Genomic DNA, 21,995 nt, shown 5'->3' with positions numbered 1-21,995 from the left:
CGAACAACGCGTTCATTCAGCGCAGAGGCGGCAATTTTGTGTAGTAAATAAATACAAAGGCTGTAGGTAATTGGCATACGAGCTGTTTAGTATAATTATGACGCGCCAATATATGGTTCCTCACTCGTTGTATATCGGCCCTGCTATTCCTAATTTTTATTAAGCCAAGCCTGAGTCATGGCTATAAACACTTAGCTAACGTTACTTTTTACTTGCTGTCTATTTTTAGCTGTGGCGTCGTGTTTGTGTTTTTTGTTCAACACCTGACTAAGCTACGACTTTGTTTACATTGCTAATTTTCGTGTTTTTCGGCTGCTAACACGCGTTTGTTTCAATTGCTATGCGCCTGCGCGTCTGCTGTGCTTTGCAAGCTAATTATTCATGACTACATTTGTGAGATTTGTGGTGTCGTGAGTCTGTGACGCGTCTAAAATGTATTTGGTGTAATTGCATTTGTTATTTGTTATTACAATATAAATTTATTACACTTTTTTCACTTTTTCTATTTCCGTATTTGCAATGCTAAAACGAGTATTTAGCAATGAATAATGTATATAAACATACATATATTGCAGCGTAGGCGGCAATTTCAATATTAAATTATTGTTGGCGTTAAATGGCAAAGATCTTGATAAACAGAATTTATACATTTTTAAATGCAACAACAGTTTAGTTGAGCGGTAGCATATGCACATATAAGGATATTTCTTAAAATATATGAAAAATTCAATAATAAAAATAAATAAAATAAAAATAATTTAAATTAATTCTAATTAATTACAGTCTAATTAGTATAGATAATACAATACAATACTATATAACAGTTAAATATGAATAGAAAGCAAATAAAAAGATTTGGCAAAGCTTCTTTAAAGCACCTTTGAATAAATGTAAAATTATTTTTATACTAAATACATACATATTTCAGAAATAAATTTTTAGTATAAAAATAATTTTACATTTATTTAAAGGTGCTTTAAAGAAGCTTTGCGAAATCTTTTTATTTGCTTTCTATTCATATTTAACCATTATATAATATTCTATTGTATAATCTATAATATCTTTATATTTTGTAGAATAATTTTTTATTATTATTATTATTTTTTTATTGAATTTCATTCTAATTTTAAATTTTTTTAAATAATATTTATGGATTAATATTTCACTTTGGGTTTCAATTTACATTATTTTTTGTTTTAATTATTATTTTTATTAAACTTTTGTATAATAATTACTTATAAATTGTCTTTAATAATACTTTTTTACCATCTATCCGATTTATAATGTTAACGTACTTTCGAAATAAACCACTTAAAGCATTAGTAGAATATGGAAATCGATTCAATACAATAATATTTTTCCAGAATAGCAAAATTAAGGTTAAAAAAGTTAAATTATTTATTAATGAGAGGAAAATAACTTAAGGGGGTCATCCCATGTGACGGCCTCTTTTGAGGGATTTTCTTTTAATTTATAAATATAATCTTAAGTTTACTATCATTTATTAACATAAATTCGACAGTAAAAATATAAATTTTAAGCTAAAAATATTGTGTAGAACACGAGTTACAGCGTTCTGAACACCCTTGCCTCTAAAAATGGGCTCTCAGTTCCTTCACGATTACGGCTGATTTGCTTATCGGAAACGAAAAAAGGTTAGCAACGTTTTAATCTGTTAGCTTAAATGCTTGGAATGCACTACGATCAAGTGAATAATCAAAAAAATTAGACCTTTGGTTTTTTTTTTAGTTTTTTGCTATTACAAATCGACGTATTTGAACTTTTTCATATAATAATAGAGCGTTCCATGCGTTTACATTTGCTGAATGTACCCTACAAATTTCAAGCCAGTAAATCTGCTTTTGAGATACGATGGAGGTAAGATTGGAAAATAGGGTTTTGAAAAAAAAGCGTTCAAAGTTTCCAGCTGTCATATCAGCGATGCCAACAGCCCCTTCTTCTAACTGCTGTAACTTTAAAACGACTTCGAATTTCTGAAAATCACATTACTACCATATTCAAGTCATGTTAAGAAAGCAAGTTATGACAAAGAATTTTTTTTGAGCCCATCACATAGGATAACCCCTTAAGGTTACGCTTTACAATGTTTATCAATGACAACTTTTAGTACGAAAAATCAAAAGATGAAAAAAATATTATTATTATTTTACATAGAATATAAAATTTTCTTCACCTGAACCTATGGACAAAAACCACACTAATCTATAAAATCCCAAACCCAGACATACCGGTTGCCAGTTACACCTCTTTACAACTGTGATATGCAGAGCAATGTTAAATGCATACAAATACAGTATATTTGAGGTTATAACAACGATTCCCAGCAGTTAGTGCAAAGTTAATTGTAAAATGTATGCTAACCTTCAAATGTATATGTATGTATGCAAGCAGCGAGAACACAATACACGCATATACAAACATTCTCTTTATCAAAGCAGTGACACCTCTGTCGCTTTGTACATCCAATTTCCAACCACTATGCGCGTAAATCGACTTACCGGTGGATGTACTGAAGACTAATCCGGATGTGGCAGGGAGTGCTTCCGGCAAAGTATACAGCTACAACGGCAGCGATTGCACCAATGCTTCATCTGCAAAGGCGATGCAAATACACAGAGGCATTTTGCCCCACACACAATACGATTTTATTAAACATTTTATTGAAAATATCAACTCACTTTCACTTATTTACACTTTACACACTTATTTGCACTTAAATTGACACTATTTTAATAAAAATTACCAATTTTATTTCCAATTTGTTTGCTTTGCAAATTTTCACAGGAAGCCGACACAATTATCAAAGATAACATGATACGAAACTCTTTCATTCGTGAGAGAGCTGTCAAAGTCCGCATTTTTTATAACATTTGGCAGTGGTGCCACTGCGGGAAAACATAAGTTAGGAGATTTTTATTCGATTTCTTGGGTATTTATTGGTTTGCAGTTTACGCTTAATAGAGACTTCTTAACCAATATTACACCAACACCTACACTTATAAATATATATTTTAAGATAAACAATAGACATCTACACATAAAAATAATAAAATATAATAATAATTAAAAATCGTACATATTATAAGTCAACATAAACAAAAATTTAGCTTAGTTTAATTTAGTAACATATATTTATTTATATATTATAAACAAATAAACACCTTAATATATTCTCTAAAAGTTTAAGAGAAAATTTGTACCCAGATATGTATTTACGTAAATGTCATTTAACACTGTTAAAGAACGTACATATATTACTTTCGTACAAATAGCCACCGTTTCTTAAATAATGTACACATATTAACTCCATTTAAATAGAAGTTAATAGTAATTCAAAAATCACAAAAAACTTATCGTACAAAAACGAACCATTTAATCATTTATTTCTGCGGGATTCTTAGTGGTAGCTCGTCATTTTGACTGTCAGCTGTTCAGTAGCCCATGATCTGGCTTTGTTGCCAACATCAAAAATGAGTTCATGGGCTCTCTCAACAAGCAAAAGAGAAGAGTTTCGTATCATATTATCCATGACAATTATAACCGCGAACTGTGCTTTTAAACGCTTTCTGACAACTGATCGGTGTTACCTTACCTACTGAATATCAGTTTCCTTTCAGTGACACGTTCTTAATATTGAAATAATATTTATACATTTTATTAATGTTGTATAAATATTTTAATTTATATATTTCACAAACGTATATACTAAAACAAAATTTATTATTTATAAACAATGATTGATTAAAATTTATGAAATAGTCCCAATTTTTCGCCACCAATGTGCTATAAACAATACTCATTTATTGAGTACACTCTCGTGCAACCCTGTCGCTCGAAAACATCAGACACCCAGTCAGCTGTCAAACATCAAAACAAATTTTGTGGGAAGTTAGCAAATATGTGATTTTCGTTCCGCAGTTTTTTTATATTAATTTTCTTATCAATTTCATAAAGGAGTGTTTCGATTTAGATCCTATATGTTGCAATTGCAACTCATTGTAGTTGTTGTGTGACGGACTAAATTGCAATATTTAAAATGTGTTGTAATTTGTGATAATTATAAGCGAAAAGTGTGTGTTGTGAAGTGAAGCGACGGCCTCTGCGACTAAACGTCTTCAGCACAAAACAAAACACATACGGCTTGTGCGAACAAGCCAAGTGGAAACTTTCACAATCAAAACAAAAAGGATCAGCAAGCAATACTGCAACGCCGCCGCAGGATTATAGCATCATAAAAATATTTGACTACAAAGTATATGTAAATTGCGGCAAAGCGTGTTTACGCACACCCACTCTACACTAACCTAAGCAAAGATGTCCACAGAAGAGCCGATTTGGCGTCAATGTATTGCCAATCGCTTGCGCGATAGAAATCGCAATGAAACCAAAGGAAAGGAGATTATACTGCAAAGTAAGTAAAATATATGCAAATATTAAGGCAGTGTCAAGTTTGTAAGATCATATCAACAAAAGTGTATTAGTCATTGTATGCTAATAAATTGATAACAATCACAAACAACACTCGTCTGCTGCTATTATATATATCTATCTGCCTGTGTACTAAGAAATCTCACTCTTTATTTCAGATAACCGTCTAATTGACCAGGCTTCTCAACTGAAGGCGGAAAATTTAAAGATTTCCGTTGAAAATGAGCAACTGCGCACAGCACTTTCAACAGGTGGTGGCAAAGATGCTACGGGCGCACAATTAGCCATTGCAGCGTTGGAGAAGAAACTATTGGCACAACAGGAAGAATTGACGGACTTACATAAACGTAAAGGCGAAAATTCTCAAATGATTGTCGACTTAAATCTCAGCGTGGAGAAGCAGAAAAAACTCATAGCCGAGAAAGATTTAATGTGCGAATTTTGTAGCTAATTTTACGATAACTCTAAACAATTTTATTACAACCATAAAAGTTAGTAAATTTGGTCTAACCTATTTGTGTGTTTGCGTGTGCATCTGTTACAGTATAAACGAACAACGAGCTGCCAATAATTCATTACGTGCAGAGGTGGAAATGTTGAAATCAAGCTTGGAACAGTTAAAGAAACTTAATACGACATTGCTAGATGAGCATACTGCGCTCCAATTGGCGTTCAGCTCTTTGGAGGAAAAATTGCGTGGCGTGCAGGTGAGTACCGACGATTGTGCGAAACATGGCTCATATGTTTGCGAGCGTCTATGCTAGATAGAAACGCACGCGGATAGGCATTAAGATCGAATTACTTAATGCTGTTTGTTCGCAGCAAATAATGTTTATAATAAATAAACAAAGCGGCAATATATTGATAGTAGTTGTAACAGGGTCAGCTAAATTGCTACTTTAAATATGCAAATATGTATGTATATAGAAATGTTTGCAGCTAAAGTACCGCTTAAAGCATTTCTGTAAATAACAGTATGATTCATAGTGCAACAACAAACTTATTTACATATCTACGCTTGAGCAGTTGCTGTTTATTTGTACTTGATTTTTTTATGACTTGCGTTTAATTATAATTTCACTTGTTTTTGTTAATAATTAATTAATAATTATATGTTTTGTTAATTTAAATATTATAATCTCTATTTGAGTAATTATTTGCTCATCTACACTCTGTTTTACGCTCATTCAGAAAGTTTCGTTCTAAATTTCAAATTTTCAAAATTTTGTTACTTTTGCCAGCTTTCATAGTAATACTTCTCAAAAATTATTTCTGTGTATAAATTTTGTATTTTTTTTTTAAATTGTGTGTTCAAATATTTCTTTAAAATTGCGCGTTTCTATGCTAAATTATTAATATTCTATTGAAAGTGTCTTGATAAGCCGGTAACAAAGGTGAAAACTGTGCTTGCTTTGCCATCAATTACTTCATGCGTGCGTATGTTGAATATAAAAATTAGTATTTTGCGCATATTCGCATAAAAAGTGATTATTGCATTCATTAGTTGAGTCATTAGCAAATATATAGACATTCGCATAACCGATTTGGTTATGATAAATTGAGTTTTCAAACATTAAATTATAATAATTACAAATATGGCGCTCCACATGTGCGTCTGTATGTATTTTTAGTAAATTTTTTGTTTAACAAGTAACCCTTCTATAACTGTTTTAAGTAGCAGCGTCAAATTGTTATTCTCCTTCATTGTTATTTATGATTTTTTAATAACCCACGGTTCGTAATTGATAAGATATCTATATACTATATACATATATTATAACGCCTGTATGTGCATTTTTTTGTTGTTAGATATGTATGCTTTGACGCTTTCACTTTTTTGTTCATATACAATAGACTGGGTCGTACTGGGCAGACAGCTGATAAAATATCACCACCATTCATTTGTGATACGAGTATGTGTGGATTTCGTTATTTTCGTTTAAGTGTATGCGTGTATGCATAGCGTCAAATTAATAAGCAATCATATCGAAGGTGATATAGCGATTATCATAACAGCAAATTATTTAGCTTTTGTCGTGTATGACCTGCTTGCTGATGACGTTGATTAATATTTTTTTGATTTATGCATATCATATTTATCTTTTAAACGTATTCATATCTAACGACTGATGCGCTGTCGATTTACATTGCTCTTGATTTGCATATTCTAGTGCTGGCGCGGTGTTGACAGTAAACGGTCGAAAACGAAGTTTCGAAAAATAAACGGAATTCAAGAATACGATTTAAAACTTATTTTTTTTTTTAGTAATGAAAATATAACGAAGTTAGTCAATTAGACACTCCTAGTTTGTGTTTCTAACGGCAAAGTAAGGGTCTTTAATATGTTAATTATAAAATTTTAGACAAGTCATTTCTAACATAACCTCAAAAAATATTCTGATAGCAACTTAAGAACTTATAAATAATTATAGAAATATTTTGTTCGAAAAATTTGGTTCTAATAACGCTTGCTTCATTATATAACCTAAAAAATATGATGAACAAAGCTTAAGAAAAACGAATTTTCAATTTCTTTTTTTAATTTTTTTCGCTCCAAAATGGTTTAATTAGGATCTTAAACACTATAAATACAAAGCAAAGCTTATCTTCAATAGAGTCTCGTTATGCATATAAATTTTCCAAATTTTCTGCTGAAAGCTAGTCAAAAATATTGATTCTGATTTAATTATCTCGACGACCCATCAGGGGTTTCTACAAAAATTATATCTGCAGCAGCAACAACAGGTAAAATCTTATATTTGTAACTCAAATCCTTCTAAATTGAGGTTAGGTTTGTATATTTCAAAAAAGTAACTTTTCAGAATTTTGATTACTGTTGTTTTTGTTGTTGTTGTTGAGCCAGAAAATATTTCATAAATCATTTTGAGGAATACTGTCGATTTGAGAGCCCTCGAGCGTATATAAATTTAGGTTCGTTTACTTAAATCCGATTGCCTTGGAAACAAACTTTTTTTTGGCAGTCACAAACACACCAAGCTTTATCTAACTTAAGCGCTGCACATAACGGTTAAGAAGCCTAATGTGTTTTGGGCATTTCAATTAAAACAAATTTGTACGAATTAATATTTGTTGTTGCTCTTAGCGTTTAATGCCATCAATTAACATTTATGCATGTATATTACTGTTATTTCAATAATTAAAATGTGAGTGTACATTAATCTATATAAGTGCTGTACATATGTATATTCCTTGTGGCATGCCTTTAATTATAACATAAGTGCATAAATGCTTACGTCTACACTAACAACAAAATATGCTTATATATGTATATATCGTGTATGTAGATATGTATTATATCGTGTATGTGCCTTCATTTCGCACATTTATTGTCGGTCTTGCAATTTTTTAATTAACAGCTGTACAGCTGATTTGGGCCGGTCAATGAACTAGTTGTTATTGTTGTTTTTATTCTGGCACTTTCTTCAATATTTTTCTTGCTTCCGTATCTTCAACGAGCATGCCGCCAAATCAATAACCACCTGTGAATGAATGAATGAAAACTTTTTTTTGTTATTATGATTTTGTTTTTATTTTTCACTTACATATGTTGAACATGCGTTTCGTTGTTGGAACTGACAATTTCGATTTCAATTCGTAATGAGTTGGTATAAATTGATGGCAATAAGGTGTTGAAAGGGGAGGAATTATTTTGATGCACAAGTGCTTATGCACGCAATTGCATAGGCAGTACAAGATCAACGAATATATAGGGTGGTGCAATTGGGAGAAGCTTAAAGTTAAGTGGGCGTTTTAGCAATTTTGACAAGTTTAGGGAATTTTTCTAATTTCCTTCAGGAAATTACTTCTAATTTATTAAAACTAAAGTAATTTTCTGGTTTTTGTATCAAGCAAATCTGTTAATTCTCTTTATGATTGCATAAATTCACAGTAGTTCCTTCCATACTAGTTCCAAAACTTGCTTTCAATTTTCAATGGGGTTCATTATTTAAAAAATATTAAAAAAATAAAAAATTTTTCATATTCTAACCTCTTAAATTTTCATAAATTTGCATTTGAACCACCCATTTTTATTATTCTGTAAGCGCGTATACACTGCTGATGCATATCGGTTATTGGCCCTTGCCATCTAATTAAAATTAGCGGCTAGCACTCAATTTTATGCAAGTGCTCATAAGTGAGTAAATAGATTTGGCATTCAATTATGCATATCTAGAGCAATATATTCTTTATACATTTCTACATACATACATATAAGAACATATGTTTATATATACCATACATATAAAATTTTTTCTGTTATGCATAAGAAATCAACAGCTTTCTAATTTATCTCGCATTCTTCCCGCAAAGCGGCTCAGCTCATTTAAATTATCGCTATCGAATCACTGACGTATATAATAACCAGAAAAGCATGAACACAATCTATAGAATAGCTAAAATCAGCCATATACATATTTTTTCAGCTTCCGTAAAGCTGTATACGTATCTAAGAAAAGTCTTAGATTTCAATAAATGCATATTAAATGCAGTAATGCAAATAAATTGCGATTACATAACTAAAAAACTTGTTCGCGCGAAAGCTTATCTGCTTATTGGACATAATTAATTGTTTTAATTACTGTGAAGAAAACTTGAATTAGAAAACTCGCTCAGTGAGAGCCCATATTTAGAGGCAGATAAGCACAGCAGCCACAGTTGCTAATTCCAAGAAAAAAAATTAAATTATAATTTTTATATAAATCTTATGCAAATCAGTTGTAGATGCTGTGAAAGAATGTGCCTTACTCGCTAATAATTAAGCGTGTGACAATAAAGTAGAGACTTTGTAAATACATTAGGAGGGATCGATGCAATAAAATATAAAGTAACAACAATTAGTTATCAAAAATCTCAGATTTTGTCTATCGGTATCTCATTTGAATTAAAAAAAATACTATTTTGGGTGTAATTTTGAAAGTTTCTCAAAAGTTGTGATTACCAAAAATCCACCTAAAATCTCCAATAAGCTGAATGAGTTATGAATAAACAAAAACAGGGAGATAGGGAATTTTTTTGAGAAGTTCAAATTATTACTTGAGCTCACGCCTTCATAAAAAACATATACAATTTCTCATAAAATTGAAAATACCACGAATAAAATTAAAATATTTATTTTGAGAAGTGTTACAAATTTATAATACATGATGATTGGCGTTGCAACCGTTTAGCCGGTTATAGCCGAATCGACGATAGTGCGGCACCTGTCTCTCTCCTTCGCAGTTCGGCGCCAGTTGGAGATCCCAAGTGTAACCAGGTCGCTCTCCACCTGGTCCCTCCAACGGAGTGGAGGCCTTCCCCTTCCTCGGCTTCCTCCGGCGGGTACTGCATCGAACACTTTCAGGGCTGGAGTGTTTTCGTCCATTCGGACAACATGACCTAGCCAGCGTAGCCGCTGTCTTTTTATTCGCTGAACTATGTCAATGTCGTCGTATAACTCGTACAGCTCATCGTTCCATCGTCTGCGGTATTCGCCGTTGCCAATGTTCTGAGGACCATAAATCTTGCGCAAAATTTTCCTCTCGAAAACTCCTAGTGTCGTCTCATCTGATGTTGACATCGTCCAAGCTTCTGCACCGTAAAGCAGGACGGGAATGATAAGCGACTTGTAGAGCTTGATTTTGGTTCGTCGAGAGAGGACTTTACTGTTCAATTGTCTACTCAGTCCAAAGTAGCACCTGTTGGCAAGAGTTATTCTGCGCTGGATTTCGAGGCTGACATTGTTCGTGTTGTTGATGCTGGTTCCCAGGTATACGAAATTATCTACGACCTCGAAGTTATGACTGTCAACAGTGACGTGGGAGCCAAGACGCGAATGCGCCGACTGTTTGCTTGATGACAGGAGATATTTCGTCTTGTCCTCATTCACCTCCAGACCCATTCGCTTCGCCTACTTATCCATGCGGGAAAAAGCAGAACAAACGGCGCGGTTGTTGCTTCCGATGATATCAATATCATCGGCGTACGCCAGGAGCTGTACACTCTTGTAGAAGATTGTACCCTCTCTATTTAGTTCTGCAGCTCGTATTATTTTTTCCAGCAATAAATTGAAGAAGTCGCACGTTAGTGAGTCACCTTGTCTGAAACCTCGTTTGGTATCGAACGGCTCGGAGAGGTCCTTCCCAATCATGACGGAGCTTTCGGTGTTGCTCAACGTCAATTTACACAGCCGTATTAGTTTTGCGGGGATACCAAATTCAGACATCGCGGCGTAAAGGCAACTCCTTTTCGTGCTGTCGAAAGCAGCTTTAAAATCGACAAAAAGGTGGTGTGTGTCGATCCTCTTTTCTCGGGTCTTTTCCAAGATTTGGCGCATGGTGAATATCTGGTCAGTTGTCGATTTTCCAGGTCTAAAGCCACACTGATAAGGTCCAATCAGTTTGTTGACGGTGGGCTTTAGTCTTTCACACAATACGCTCGATAGAACCTTGTATGCGATATTTAGGAGGCTGATCCCACGGTAATTGGCGCAGATTGTGGGATCTCCCTTTTTATGGATTGGGCAGAGCACACTGAGATTCCAATCGTCAGGCATGCTTTCTTCCGACCATATTCTGCAAAGAAGCTGATGCATGCACCTTATCAGTTCTTCGCCGCCGTACATATAATCTAAAAAAAAATAGTCAGTTTTCAAAAATAAAAAATTAAAGAAAAACTTGGAAAATAAAAAAAATTAAAAAATAAACAAAAAATTAAAAATATTTAATTAATTAAAATTAATAAATAAATTAAAAAAAAAAAAATAAAGGAAAATTTTACTAATTTATTATACAATCTTCATAAACAAAATTGTCATTGTAAATTTTTCGAACTTGTGAAAAATAAAATAAAATAAAAAATTAAAAAAATAATAAATAAATAAAAAATAAAAATTAAATAATTAAATAAAAAAAATAATAAAAAAATTAATTACATAAAATAAATACAAACAAGTAAGGAAGGGCTATGTTCGGGTGTAACCGAACATTTTATACTCTCGCAATTTATTTATTTAACTTTATATTATATAATACACAATTTGACCCACATATTCGTCATATATGTATATTGTATAAAGTCCACAGAAAGTTGGAAACCATAATATTAGGTTAGAAGTAAAGTAAACGATTCAGATCGTCTTCAAAGTTCTGGTATATAGGAAGTAGGCGTGGTTGTGAAGCGATTTGGCCTATTTTCACAACATATCATTGGGATGTAAGGAAACTATTACAAACCAAGTTTCATTGAAATCGGTCGAGTAGTTCCTGAGATATGGTTTTTGACACATAAGTGGGCGATACCACGCCCATTTTCCATTTTGTAAAAAAATCTGAGTGCAGCTTCAATTTGCCATTTCTTATGTGAAAATTAGTGTTTCTGACGTTTTTGGTTAGTGAGTTAACTCACTTTTAGTAGTTTTCAAAATAACCTTTGTATGGAAGGTGGGCGTGGTTATAATCCGATTTCCTCCATTTTTGGACTGTATAAGGTTGTACCTAAAAGAAACGACTAGAAAGTTTCCTTGATATAGCTTTAGTAGTTTGCGAGATATATACAAAAAACTTAGAAGGGGCGGGGCCACGCCCACTTCCCCAAAAAAAATTACACAAAAAATTTCCACATATGCCCCTTCATAGTGCGATCTTTCAAATCAAATTTTCCATAGCTTTGTTTATAGCTTAGTTATGGAACTTTAAGTGTTTTCGGTTTTCGAAATTTTGTGGGCGTACGCCCATTTTCGAACTTAACCTTCTTATGGTGCCAAGTCTTCCAAGTTTCATCAAGATATCTCAATTCTTACTCAAGTTACAGCTTGCACAGACGGAGAGACAGACATTCGGATTTGAACTCCACTCTTCACCCTGATCACTTTGGTATATATAACCCTATATCTAACTCGTTTAGTTTTGGGTGTTACAAACAACCGTTATGTGAACAGAACTATAATACTCTTTTAGCAACATTTGTTGCGAGAGTATAAAAATTAATTACATCAAATAAATATAAAAAAAATTGACCCACTCTAATGCTTAAAATGCAGTACATAAAAACAATTTTACACTTTCATTCCTACTTGTTGATGATGAACTTGGATAAATTCCAATTCACGCGGTTGCATTAAATTATAGTCATACGTTTTAATTAATAAGTAGATTTACGCTTGAGAATAATATTTGTGATATTAAAACCAATAACCCAGTAGGTTGATAGAATGGTCCCTCACTGAGGGGTTTTAGAATATAAATTAAACGTTGGACATCTCAATATATAAATATTGTGTTGTGTTTAAAATTTACGATCAATTTACAAGTGGTCCAAAATGTACTAGTTGTATAACTAGTACTTATTAAACTATATTCAGTTGAACTTCCATAACTCGAACTTCTATAAATTGAAGTTCTCCATAACTCGAGCTCTTGAATTGGCAATAGAAGTCAAATTTCATACAAATTACGCTCCATAACTTGAATTCTCTAATTCGAAGTTTTTTTGTGGATTATGGTGATTCGAGTTAAAGAAGTTCAGCTGTATATATGCGACCATTGCATGTAATATATATAAAAAAGAGTAATATTTTCTCTCTGCACTCAGACTCACTTTTCATTTCACAATATTTGCTTGACATTGAAAATTGATGCCACAACTATGCATAAAACCATACGTTTACAGTTAGCAGTGTGCGTTGAATCAAATTGTTGACAGCCATTGGTGTGGATGAGGCTTGTGCATATAACACCCACAAGAAATATACATACAGAGATATATGTATGTGTGTGAGCATGCTCCTAGTATATACTAGAAATAAATATATATTCTCACGCTTGTGAGCCTACAAATACGTGTGGGTGTGTTTAAATTTATATCAGCACATCACTTTGTAATTTATAGGGCTTTCATAGCCGACGCATTGAGTACTGCATAACGACCCAGCTAACGATGCGAAACCCATCAATGTCCAGCACGCGATTATGCAGCTTTTCACTTTCCTCTGCCAAAGAGTGTTGATACATTTGTGTATTGGTTTGTCGCCGGTGTTATATTTTTAAATTCTTTGCGCAATTTTCTTTTAAACATTTCGATATTATATGCCTTAGTAAATGGAACTTGACTGATTTAGTTAAGTTTATTTTTGAATGAATTTTAAGTAGCGAAAATCCATCTAATAAATTTATTGAGCAAATAAAATTCTTTAAGTGACAGTAGACACAACCAATGTGGTGTATTTTTATGTTTATAAAGTATTTAATACTCATAAAAATTTATAATAAAAAATATACCCAGTGATGAATTTGGTTGGGTGAAGGGAAAAAAATTTCAAAATTTCTAAGTTTTACTTCAAAAAGATTAGGGTTGAAGATAATATTTTTAATATTTTTTTTTTTTTTTAATATTCCTGTAAAGAAAATGACTAAAAATATAAACATAAAAATCGAACAAAAGTTCCACTGAGACACTTGATCGGAAAATTTTTAAACTACATATTTTTTTTATAATTTTAATAGTTGTTTAAAAATTTTTATAATTTCAATTTTTTGTTACTTTATTATTTTCACAAATATTTTAATATATTTTTTTGCAAAAAAATAATTTTTTTTTTTTAATTAACCCGTTGATGGTGTTGCTGGGTCAGTCTGACCCATACAATTTTATGATTTTTCTTTTTACATGTTCGTGTCTTTTATAATTTCAAATTTTTGTTACTTTATTATTTTCACAAATATTTCAATATATTTTTTTTGCAAAAAAATATTTTTTTTTTTAATTAACCCGTTAATGGTGTTGCTGGGTCAGTCTGACCCATACAATTTTATGATTTTTCTCTTTACATGTTCGTGTCTTTTTTAAAGTGTACGGAAACTGAAAAAATACGTTATTGGGTTTGCTTTAAATGTCTAATATGTATACATTGAGAAGAAATAATTAATTTATAAAATTTTTAATAAATAAAAAAATTTTATTTCACTTTTTAAATTTTACATTTAATTTTAATTTTTAAAAAGTATACGAAATATATTGATTTTAACATTATTTTTTCTATATTTATGACTTAAGCCCCATTTCAGGGGCGTTAGGACGTGTTGACCCGAAAAGTTCACATGTGATTTTTATTTATTTTTCAAGTATTGTAATTAATCGGTCAAATTTATGAGTTAATTTTTTAGTAATTTTTTTATTTAAAAAAAAATTTTTTTTTCACTTTTATAATTATTTTAATGACATTAACGGTAAAAAATTTTCACAGGGTCCCATATTTTAACAATTTTTTTAATTTTTTTCACTTTCATAATTATTTTAATGACATAAACGGGTTAAAAAATTTTCACAGGGTCCCATATTTTAACAATTTTTTTAATTTTTTTCACTTTCATAATTATTTCAATGACATTAACGGGTTAAAAAATTTTCTCAGGGTCCCATATTTTAACAATTTTTTTCACTTTTATAATTATTTTAATGACATTAACGCGTTAAACAATTTTCACAGGTTTCCATATTTTAACAATTTTTTAATTTTTTTTTTTTAATTTTATAATTATTTTTATGACATTCACGGGTTAAATATAATGCATTATCGAAATTCAACTTTAATTGTAATGAAATTGCCTTAATACTCACTCTAAGCCCATACTGTGGCATGCTGCACCGACGAATACACGTGCTGCGTAAAAAATTTAGTTCACTCAAGCTATTTTTATTTATTTCTCTATTTTTTTGTTGTATTTATTTTTATTTTTATTTTTGTATTTTGTTGTTTTTATTTTATTTTTTTGTATTTTTACGCAATGTTGCATGACTCGTCAGCGCTATTGATCGAATTATTCAGGGCTGAAAGCTAAGTAAAAAATCTCATTGACCGCTTCTCCTCTATTTTTTTGCGCGAACACACCTATTTTTTTACCGGCATTTGTTAATTAAATGGACTTATCTGCAAGCACTGTTGCGTATCGTCGAATTATTTACACGCACGCACAACCGCGCCTACACAGGTGCAATGTGTGGCTTTCGATACATACTTGCATACATACAAATATACCGACAACCGAGAGGGTGTCTATCAGCTGACAAATGGCACTCAATGGCAAAATAAACAGAACTCTTAACCAATTGACCAGCTAGCCACCCACTGACCGACCAAGTCAACGGGACACCACGCGTCACAACGACAATACGTACATCCGTTATATGTGTGTGTTTGGGTGTGTGTATTCACTTACTCAGCACATTTTCCGTTAGATTTTTCACTTGCACGCTCTAAAATTGTTTCTGTGTGTGTTTGTGTGTATTTTGGTCGTGCCTCTCGATGCCTCCAGTTGCTTGGTGGGTAGCCATGGCCTGCCAGTTGGCCAGCTTTTCCGCTGCAATTCGTTCGTTTTTGTATTTTACTCGTCCGCGACGCGTTTTCACACTTTCACACGGAATAATTTCGAGAAATTTTTTGAATTTTTTTCAAATTGGTGTTTTTGCGTTATAAAGATTTTGAAGATTATTTAGTGCCAAAATATTATTTAAACAAATATTGGTGTTGTTTTTGTTGTAAAAAAAAACTGGAAAAATTAAAAAAAAAATTAAAAAAAAAATTCTTATAAATATTGAGCAGAAATTAGAAATTTTATATTAAAAAAAAAAACATAAAAACTTGCAAACAGTGCTGAGCAAAATGCGTAAGGCGTTTACTAAACGTATTTCTATTTCCCTGCAGGACGAGAATCGCTGCCTACTGGAGCGTTTGATGCGCTACAAATCGAAGGATGCCGACAAGTTGAATGAGGAGAACGAGAATTTCCTAAGGTGAGTTTGTATGGTGTGTGTGATTTGTTGTTATTGTTCTTGTTTTGTTGCTGTTGTTGTAATTAAAAATAATTGGAAAACAATTTTTCTTTAAAAAAATGCTAAAATTTATACAATTAAATCCTCTGTGTTTGAAATTTGCTTTTTTTAATAAAAAAATCTTTCTTGATTTCCTTCAGTTAAAACTTTTATTAAATTATTTAAATTAATTAATTAAAAAAAAATAAATAATATATGCGCTACTTTGCCGATTAATTATTTTTATTTTGAGTTAAATTTTTTGTAAAAAAATTAATAAGAAATTTTTTAAAGAACTAAAGTAAAAATTAAATAAACTAAATAAATTTGAAAAAAAATTTGCAGAAAAAATTAAAAAAAAAAATTAAAAAGTTGCCTAAAAATCTCATTAAAAATAATAATAATAAAAGAAAATCACTCTCTTTTGACTCTTATCACTTGGTTGATGGACACATTGTTTCTCACTGTTTTCAAAACCCTATCTAATCACTTGCGGTTGTGGGAAAACAAATACAAAATACAACAACTAAAACCTCATGCATATAACAGTGTTTCCTGTAAATTTTCTTAGCAAGCAAAGGTGTCAGCCGCATAAAAAATAAAAACTAATTAACTTTCTAGCAACATAAATAATGCATATTTTAATAATAATAAGCAAATTTACATCAACGGTTTGTACGCGCGCGCCATTGGCAACATGTGTATTGGCGACAAGAAAAACAAAAATAAAATAGAAAAAAAAGAAAACAAAAACAACTCATATGGAATGTGGTCTCATGTGGAACTTGTGGAATGTGTACGTGTTATGCTCTCTCTCGCCCGCCCGCCCACACTCTTTCTCTCTCTCTCTCTGTGTCTCTGTCTCTCTCTACTGTTTGTTTATCATATATTTAATATATTTGTTGCACATACTCGTATAACGGTTCTATAAGTATGCTATATACATATATATTTAGTAATATTTATTTTTTAGCATTTATTTGCTGTTATTTATGTTTATATGTTTTTGTTTTTGTTTTTATTTTTGTTATATTTGGAAATGCGTTTATTGTCTCATAAATCGTTTTACGCGCCGCTCCGTCCTTTAATCTTTTCTATTCTTGTATTAAAAATTGGCCGATGAAGCTATTTGTTTATATATGCGAAATGAAAACAATATTAAAAAGCTGGTAATTGCGATTGATTGTTGGCAAGCTGCTGATGAAAAAACATAAATAAATTATAAATACGGCATTTGTTTTGTGCTTAGTTTTTTTTGTTACAAATTTTTGATATCTCGAGAGATTTCAGCGTCAAAAAATAACAATTTTTAGTTGATTTAAAAAAAAAATTTAATTTATAAATATTTTGGAAATATTTTTACTTTTAATACCAAATTCTAATATTTAATTTTTATGAATGAATTAAAATTTAATAAATGTGGCAACTCATCTAGAAATTATTTTCAAAAATCAGTTTCCCAAAATTTTTTTTTGTTTTGATAAATAATTCAAAAACCTTTACCAATTTATAAATTTAGTTGAATCAAATTTTCAACCAGCTGGAAACATTTTTTTAAAATATTTTCGATAACATGTTTGAAATCGATAAATTAAAATAATTTTTTTTTAATATTGTCAATTTAAATTAATTACAATTTCCCAATAGTAGATAGTCAATTTATCTTACTAATTTAAAGACATTTTAATATTAAAATAGGTGGCAACACGTGCAAAAATTATTTACAACAGTTAACTTTCATAATTCGTTTTAAACTGAGTATAAGTCTTTATTGTTCTTCATATTTTTTTTGAATAAAAATTTCAAATAGGTGGCCACATTTTTAAAAATATTTTTCGGTTCTGGTCCGTCAGAAAATTTTTTAGAACATTTTTAGTTTTAAATTTAAATGGCAAACTTTCTGAAAACTATTTTCGGCTGTAAGTCTATAAATAATTTTGCTTTAATTTAATACCTCTGGTAACAATTAATTTTTTTTATTTTGAAAAATCTCCTGTAAACAAATTTCTACAATTTTTCACTCGCTTTTACGACATTTCAATCCGATATACAAATAAAATATTTACCACATATATATTATTATTTTTGAAACTACTAAACTCTTGGATCGTGTGTTTTCGTTACAAAGCCTGCGAAAGGTTTAATTAGTTCAGTTCATTTTATTTATTTTATGAGAAATAAAATTTTCATTCATTCATAAATAACAATACAGGGTGTGCCATCTTTTATGCCGGTGAAATGACGTTGATACAAATTTTATATGAGATTGAGAATTCAAATTTAAGTTTAACTATTTTTCGGATACAGCATTAATTAATCGCATTTATTGGTCACAGCAATAAAAAATTATTATTTTTTTGAGAATTCCGAGTAGTATATCGATAAATTCGACACCAATTTGAATAGTTCGTTTATTACTTGGTGTATAAACAGAAGTCAGGTGGACTTAAATTCTTCTTCTGAGATTTCAGTGAACGTCATCACTTTTGGATATTAGGGGCCATCCATAAATTCGTCACACGAATTTAAGCTATACCTTTGAGTAATGAACTTTTTTGAAAAATTGTTGGTCTATATTTAGTTTTAATTGTAGTTAGATTGTTCCTTGTTTGATTATTTTAAATTTTTGTTGTTTATTTTATTTATTCTAAATTTTGAATTACTTAATACGTAAGCCAACTGAAAGATAGGATAGAATTGGTACGAGGGCTGCTATATATATTTCTGGCCTAATAATGAAAATAGGCATATTTGTTAACGAAAATGGTTTTATTGTTTTTCAAAATATTCTCCATCAAGATTTATACACTTTTGCATGCGCTCAAACCAATTTTCGAAGCACTTTTTTGAGCCTTTTTTTGAGCGATTGTCAAATTGTGGATGTTTTCTGGCACATCGAATGTTTTTGGACGACCCTCACAGAATTCGTCTTTGAGCGAGCGTCGGCCAATATTGAGTTCGTTGTACTAGTTTTTCACAGTGCTATAGGATGGTGCTTCATAGTCATACAAAGATTTTAGTTCATCGATGCACTCTTGTCGCGATAAGCCACGTTGAAAGTTGTGAAAAATTATCGCACGAGTTAATTCCATTTCTTGGCCGAGATGAATTTTTTAATTCCCTGTAAATAAAACAATTCACGATTAAATGACAAAACGTTCTGAGTGATGTTATGCTAAAAAATGTCAAACTTTCCCATGGAAATGTCAGATTGCACCTGGCAACACTTAGTGTTGCCTAGGCCAGAAATATATATAGCAGCCCTCGTAGTTCAAATACATTAATTTTTGAGAGCTGATTTACTATCTGTTGAGCGAAAATGTTTCATAGAATTTATATAGGCTTCTGAATGGCCTTGCTCTAGGCACAATATCTAACTAAATATATTTTAGTGTATCAGTTAGGGATATAAAATATTTTATTAATTTATATTATGATATCATATCTATAGATTACATCTCGCCCGCCGCAACCATTGTATTTGTTTATTGGATATTTCGTATGAATAGAAATTATGTTTACAAATATTAAGGAAGATCTTAAAATTGAAATTAACGAATTTATCAATATTTCTTTCTCTATCAAAATCAGATTATGGTTTAAGATAATATTTGGTAAGCTTTATATCTGTATTTTAGGATTATTTTAAGACATTTGCTACTATATTAAGTACAACAAAACTCTGTATATCTCTCTGCACGTGCTCAAAATTTGCCTTGAAAACATTTAGCTCAACATATTTTTTGCGTTATACGGTTGGTAATTGGCTTGGTATTGGTAACATTTTATTGGCATGCCATAATTATTAATCACCTAAATCATAAAGCAAACGTGAATATGTAAGTATATAAGTATGTATGTATGTATAAGGATAATGGGTGTGCATGGCGTATAATTAAATTCAAAATTAAAATTCTAATTTATAGTGCATAGTAAACATAGTTGCATACCGCTCATGTATGTATTGGTATATTGGTATTGGCATACCAACAACTGCAAGCATATGTGGTTGTTGTAAATATATTTTTGCCTGCGCTCATTTATTATTTTTAATTTTTATAATTTATCACCATCATTTATATATTTGCCTTTGATTTCGAAAATAATAACATTTTGATTTAGCGCTAACTTTGTTGTGAGCCATACGAACATTTCATGCACCATTCATAATATTGCCATTGTAAACAAAACTTTCATCAGAAAAACAACAAAAAAAAACTTAAAAATAAAATATTCACAAACTCAACACACAAACACACTAGTAACAGTTTACTCGAATTCGCCTGCGTCATTTTGGCATTTTGACATTTACACCTCTCTCACTATCATATTCGATTCGCTCATCTCCTGTCACCTGTGTACCCAGCGCTTAATGGCTTAGCAAAGTACTACACCCTCAAAAATGAACTCGTAAATATGTGAATACAAAAATGAGCAAAATCAAAATTCAATCAATTGTAAAAACAACAACAACACCAGTAACGTTGATGATTGCCGAAATGCATCAAAACACGCACAAAAAAAAAGAGAAAAACTAAAAAAAAAATATTTAAAAATTACAAATGTTTTTGTTTGTGCAAAAGTACCGAAAAAACCACTATTTTCCTTTTCTTCTTCTTTTCTTTTTGTTTTCGAAATCATAAACAAATTGTGCACTCCCACTTTTAAATATCTAGAAAACGACTGCCGTCAATTTTCAGAAAACGTTCGGACAAATTGAAACGTGATCTCGAAGACGCCGTCCGTGAGCCGAACTCACAGCATCGCAATTCGGGTAGTCCATCGCAATTGGGCGGTGACGACGGTGACAATATATCGTTGACAGCAGTTGGTGGCGGCAATAACGGTGCAGTCGGTGGCATAGACTATTATAATCTCGATGAAATGTTGGGACCACTGCATGAGCCCAACTTGAATCCATGTTTAGTGTCTTCCTCAATACCAACAACAATATATATGAAATTCGAAGCGCACGACAATGAGTCACATGCGGTGCGCTGGAGTCCGGTGGAACGCCTCGTGGCGACCGGTGGCGGTGATCGCAAAGTTAAACTCTGGGATGTGGGGAAAGGTAGGTGTAGGTGTTGTTGTAGCACACCTTTTAACTGTTATAATAATTATTATTTACATACGCTTTTGCTTTTGATAGTGGCGCAGGAGCCGCGCGCAGTTTTGGGCGGCAGCAGCGCTGGCATAAATTCCGTGGATTTCGACTCGACCGGCACTTACATACTGGGTACCTCAAATGATTATGGCGCACGTGTGTGGACGGTGGCGGATAGTCGTTTAAGGGTAAGTGGAAATGGAAATGGTGAATGTAACAAAAATGACAATGACACACCGGCTAACGGTAAAAATGTCAAAAATACTGAAAATGTCGAAAATAATCAAAATGGCAATAAACGTCAGTCTGCCAATCAAAATGAAAATAATGGAAAAAACGGTTGCGCTGCGCCTGGCAACTGTGCTTTGGATACTCTAATGCTGAATGCTGACAGTCAGTACTTTGGTAGCACTTAAGGGAATATTGAAGTTGTTTACAAATAAAATTAAGTTTATCACATAGGTTGCCTTCACCTGTCACTTACATCTAGTTCAGCTACTTTTTGGCATTTTGATTAAATTTCTGTTTTTATAAATAATTTCTAGATTTAATTATTATTAATATGCATTCGTAAATTTTCATGACAATAATGTTTTATAAAAATATCCAATTGTAGTTTGCCAGGGCATATTTTGGC

General features: G+C 31.5%; 1 protein-coding gene across 3 annotated transcripts in view; it reads left to right on the top strand.

Annotated features, from left to right (window-relative positions):
• Positions 1-3,883: 3,883 nt before the first annotated feature.
• The window catches only part of LOC105211867 (autophagy-related protein 16), a 199,876-nt gene continuing 181,764 nt past the window's right edge, over positions 3,884-21,995 (top strand). The window contains exons 1-6 of one of the 3 annotated variants that reach the window (XM_054232442.1): positions 3,884-4,432; positions 4,608-4,881; positions 4,994-5,156; positions 16,148-16,236; positions 20,931-21,325; positions 21,404-21,546. In XM_054232442.1, coding sequence (XP_054088417.1) covers positions 4,336-4,432; positions 4,608-4,881; positions 4,994-5,156; positions 16,148-16,236; positions 20,931-21,325; positions 21,404-21,546 — 1,161 coding nt within the window. In that variant the 5' untranslated portion in view covers positions 3,884-4,335. The remainder of the gene's footprint in view (positions 4,433-4,607; positions 4,882-4,993; positions 5,157-16,147; positions 16,237-20,930; positions 21,326-21,403; positions 21,547-21,995) is intronic. The other 2 variants (XM_054232447.1, XM_054232451.1) reach the window with 2 other exon arrangements.

The sequence above is a fragment of the Zeugodacus cucurbitae genome, chromosome 2 (genome assembly GCF_028554725.1).
Source record: "Zeugodacus cucurbitae isolate PBARC_wt_2022May chromosome 2, idZeuCucr1.2, whole genome shotgun sequence".
NCBI lineage: Eukaryota > Metazoa > Arthropoda > Insecta > Diptera > Tephritidae > Zeugodacus > Zeugodacus cucurbitae.
Note: the sequence above shows the minus strand (reverse complement) of the source record. Positions and strands in the feature narration are given on the sequence as shown.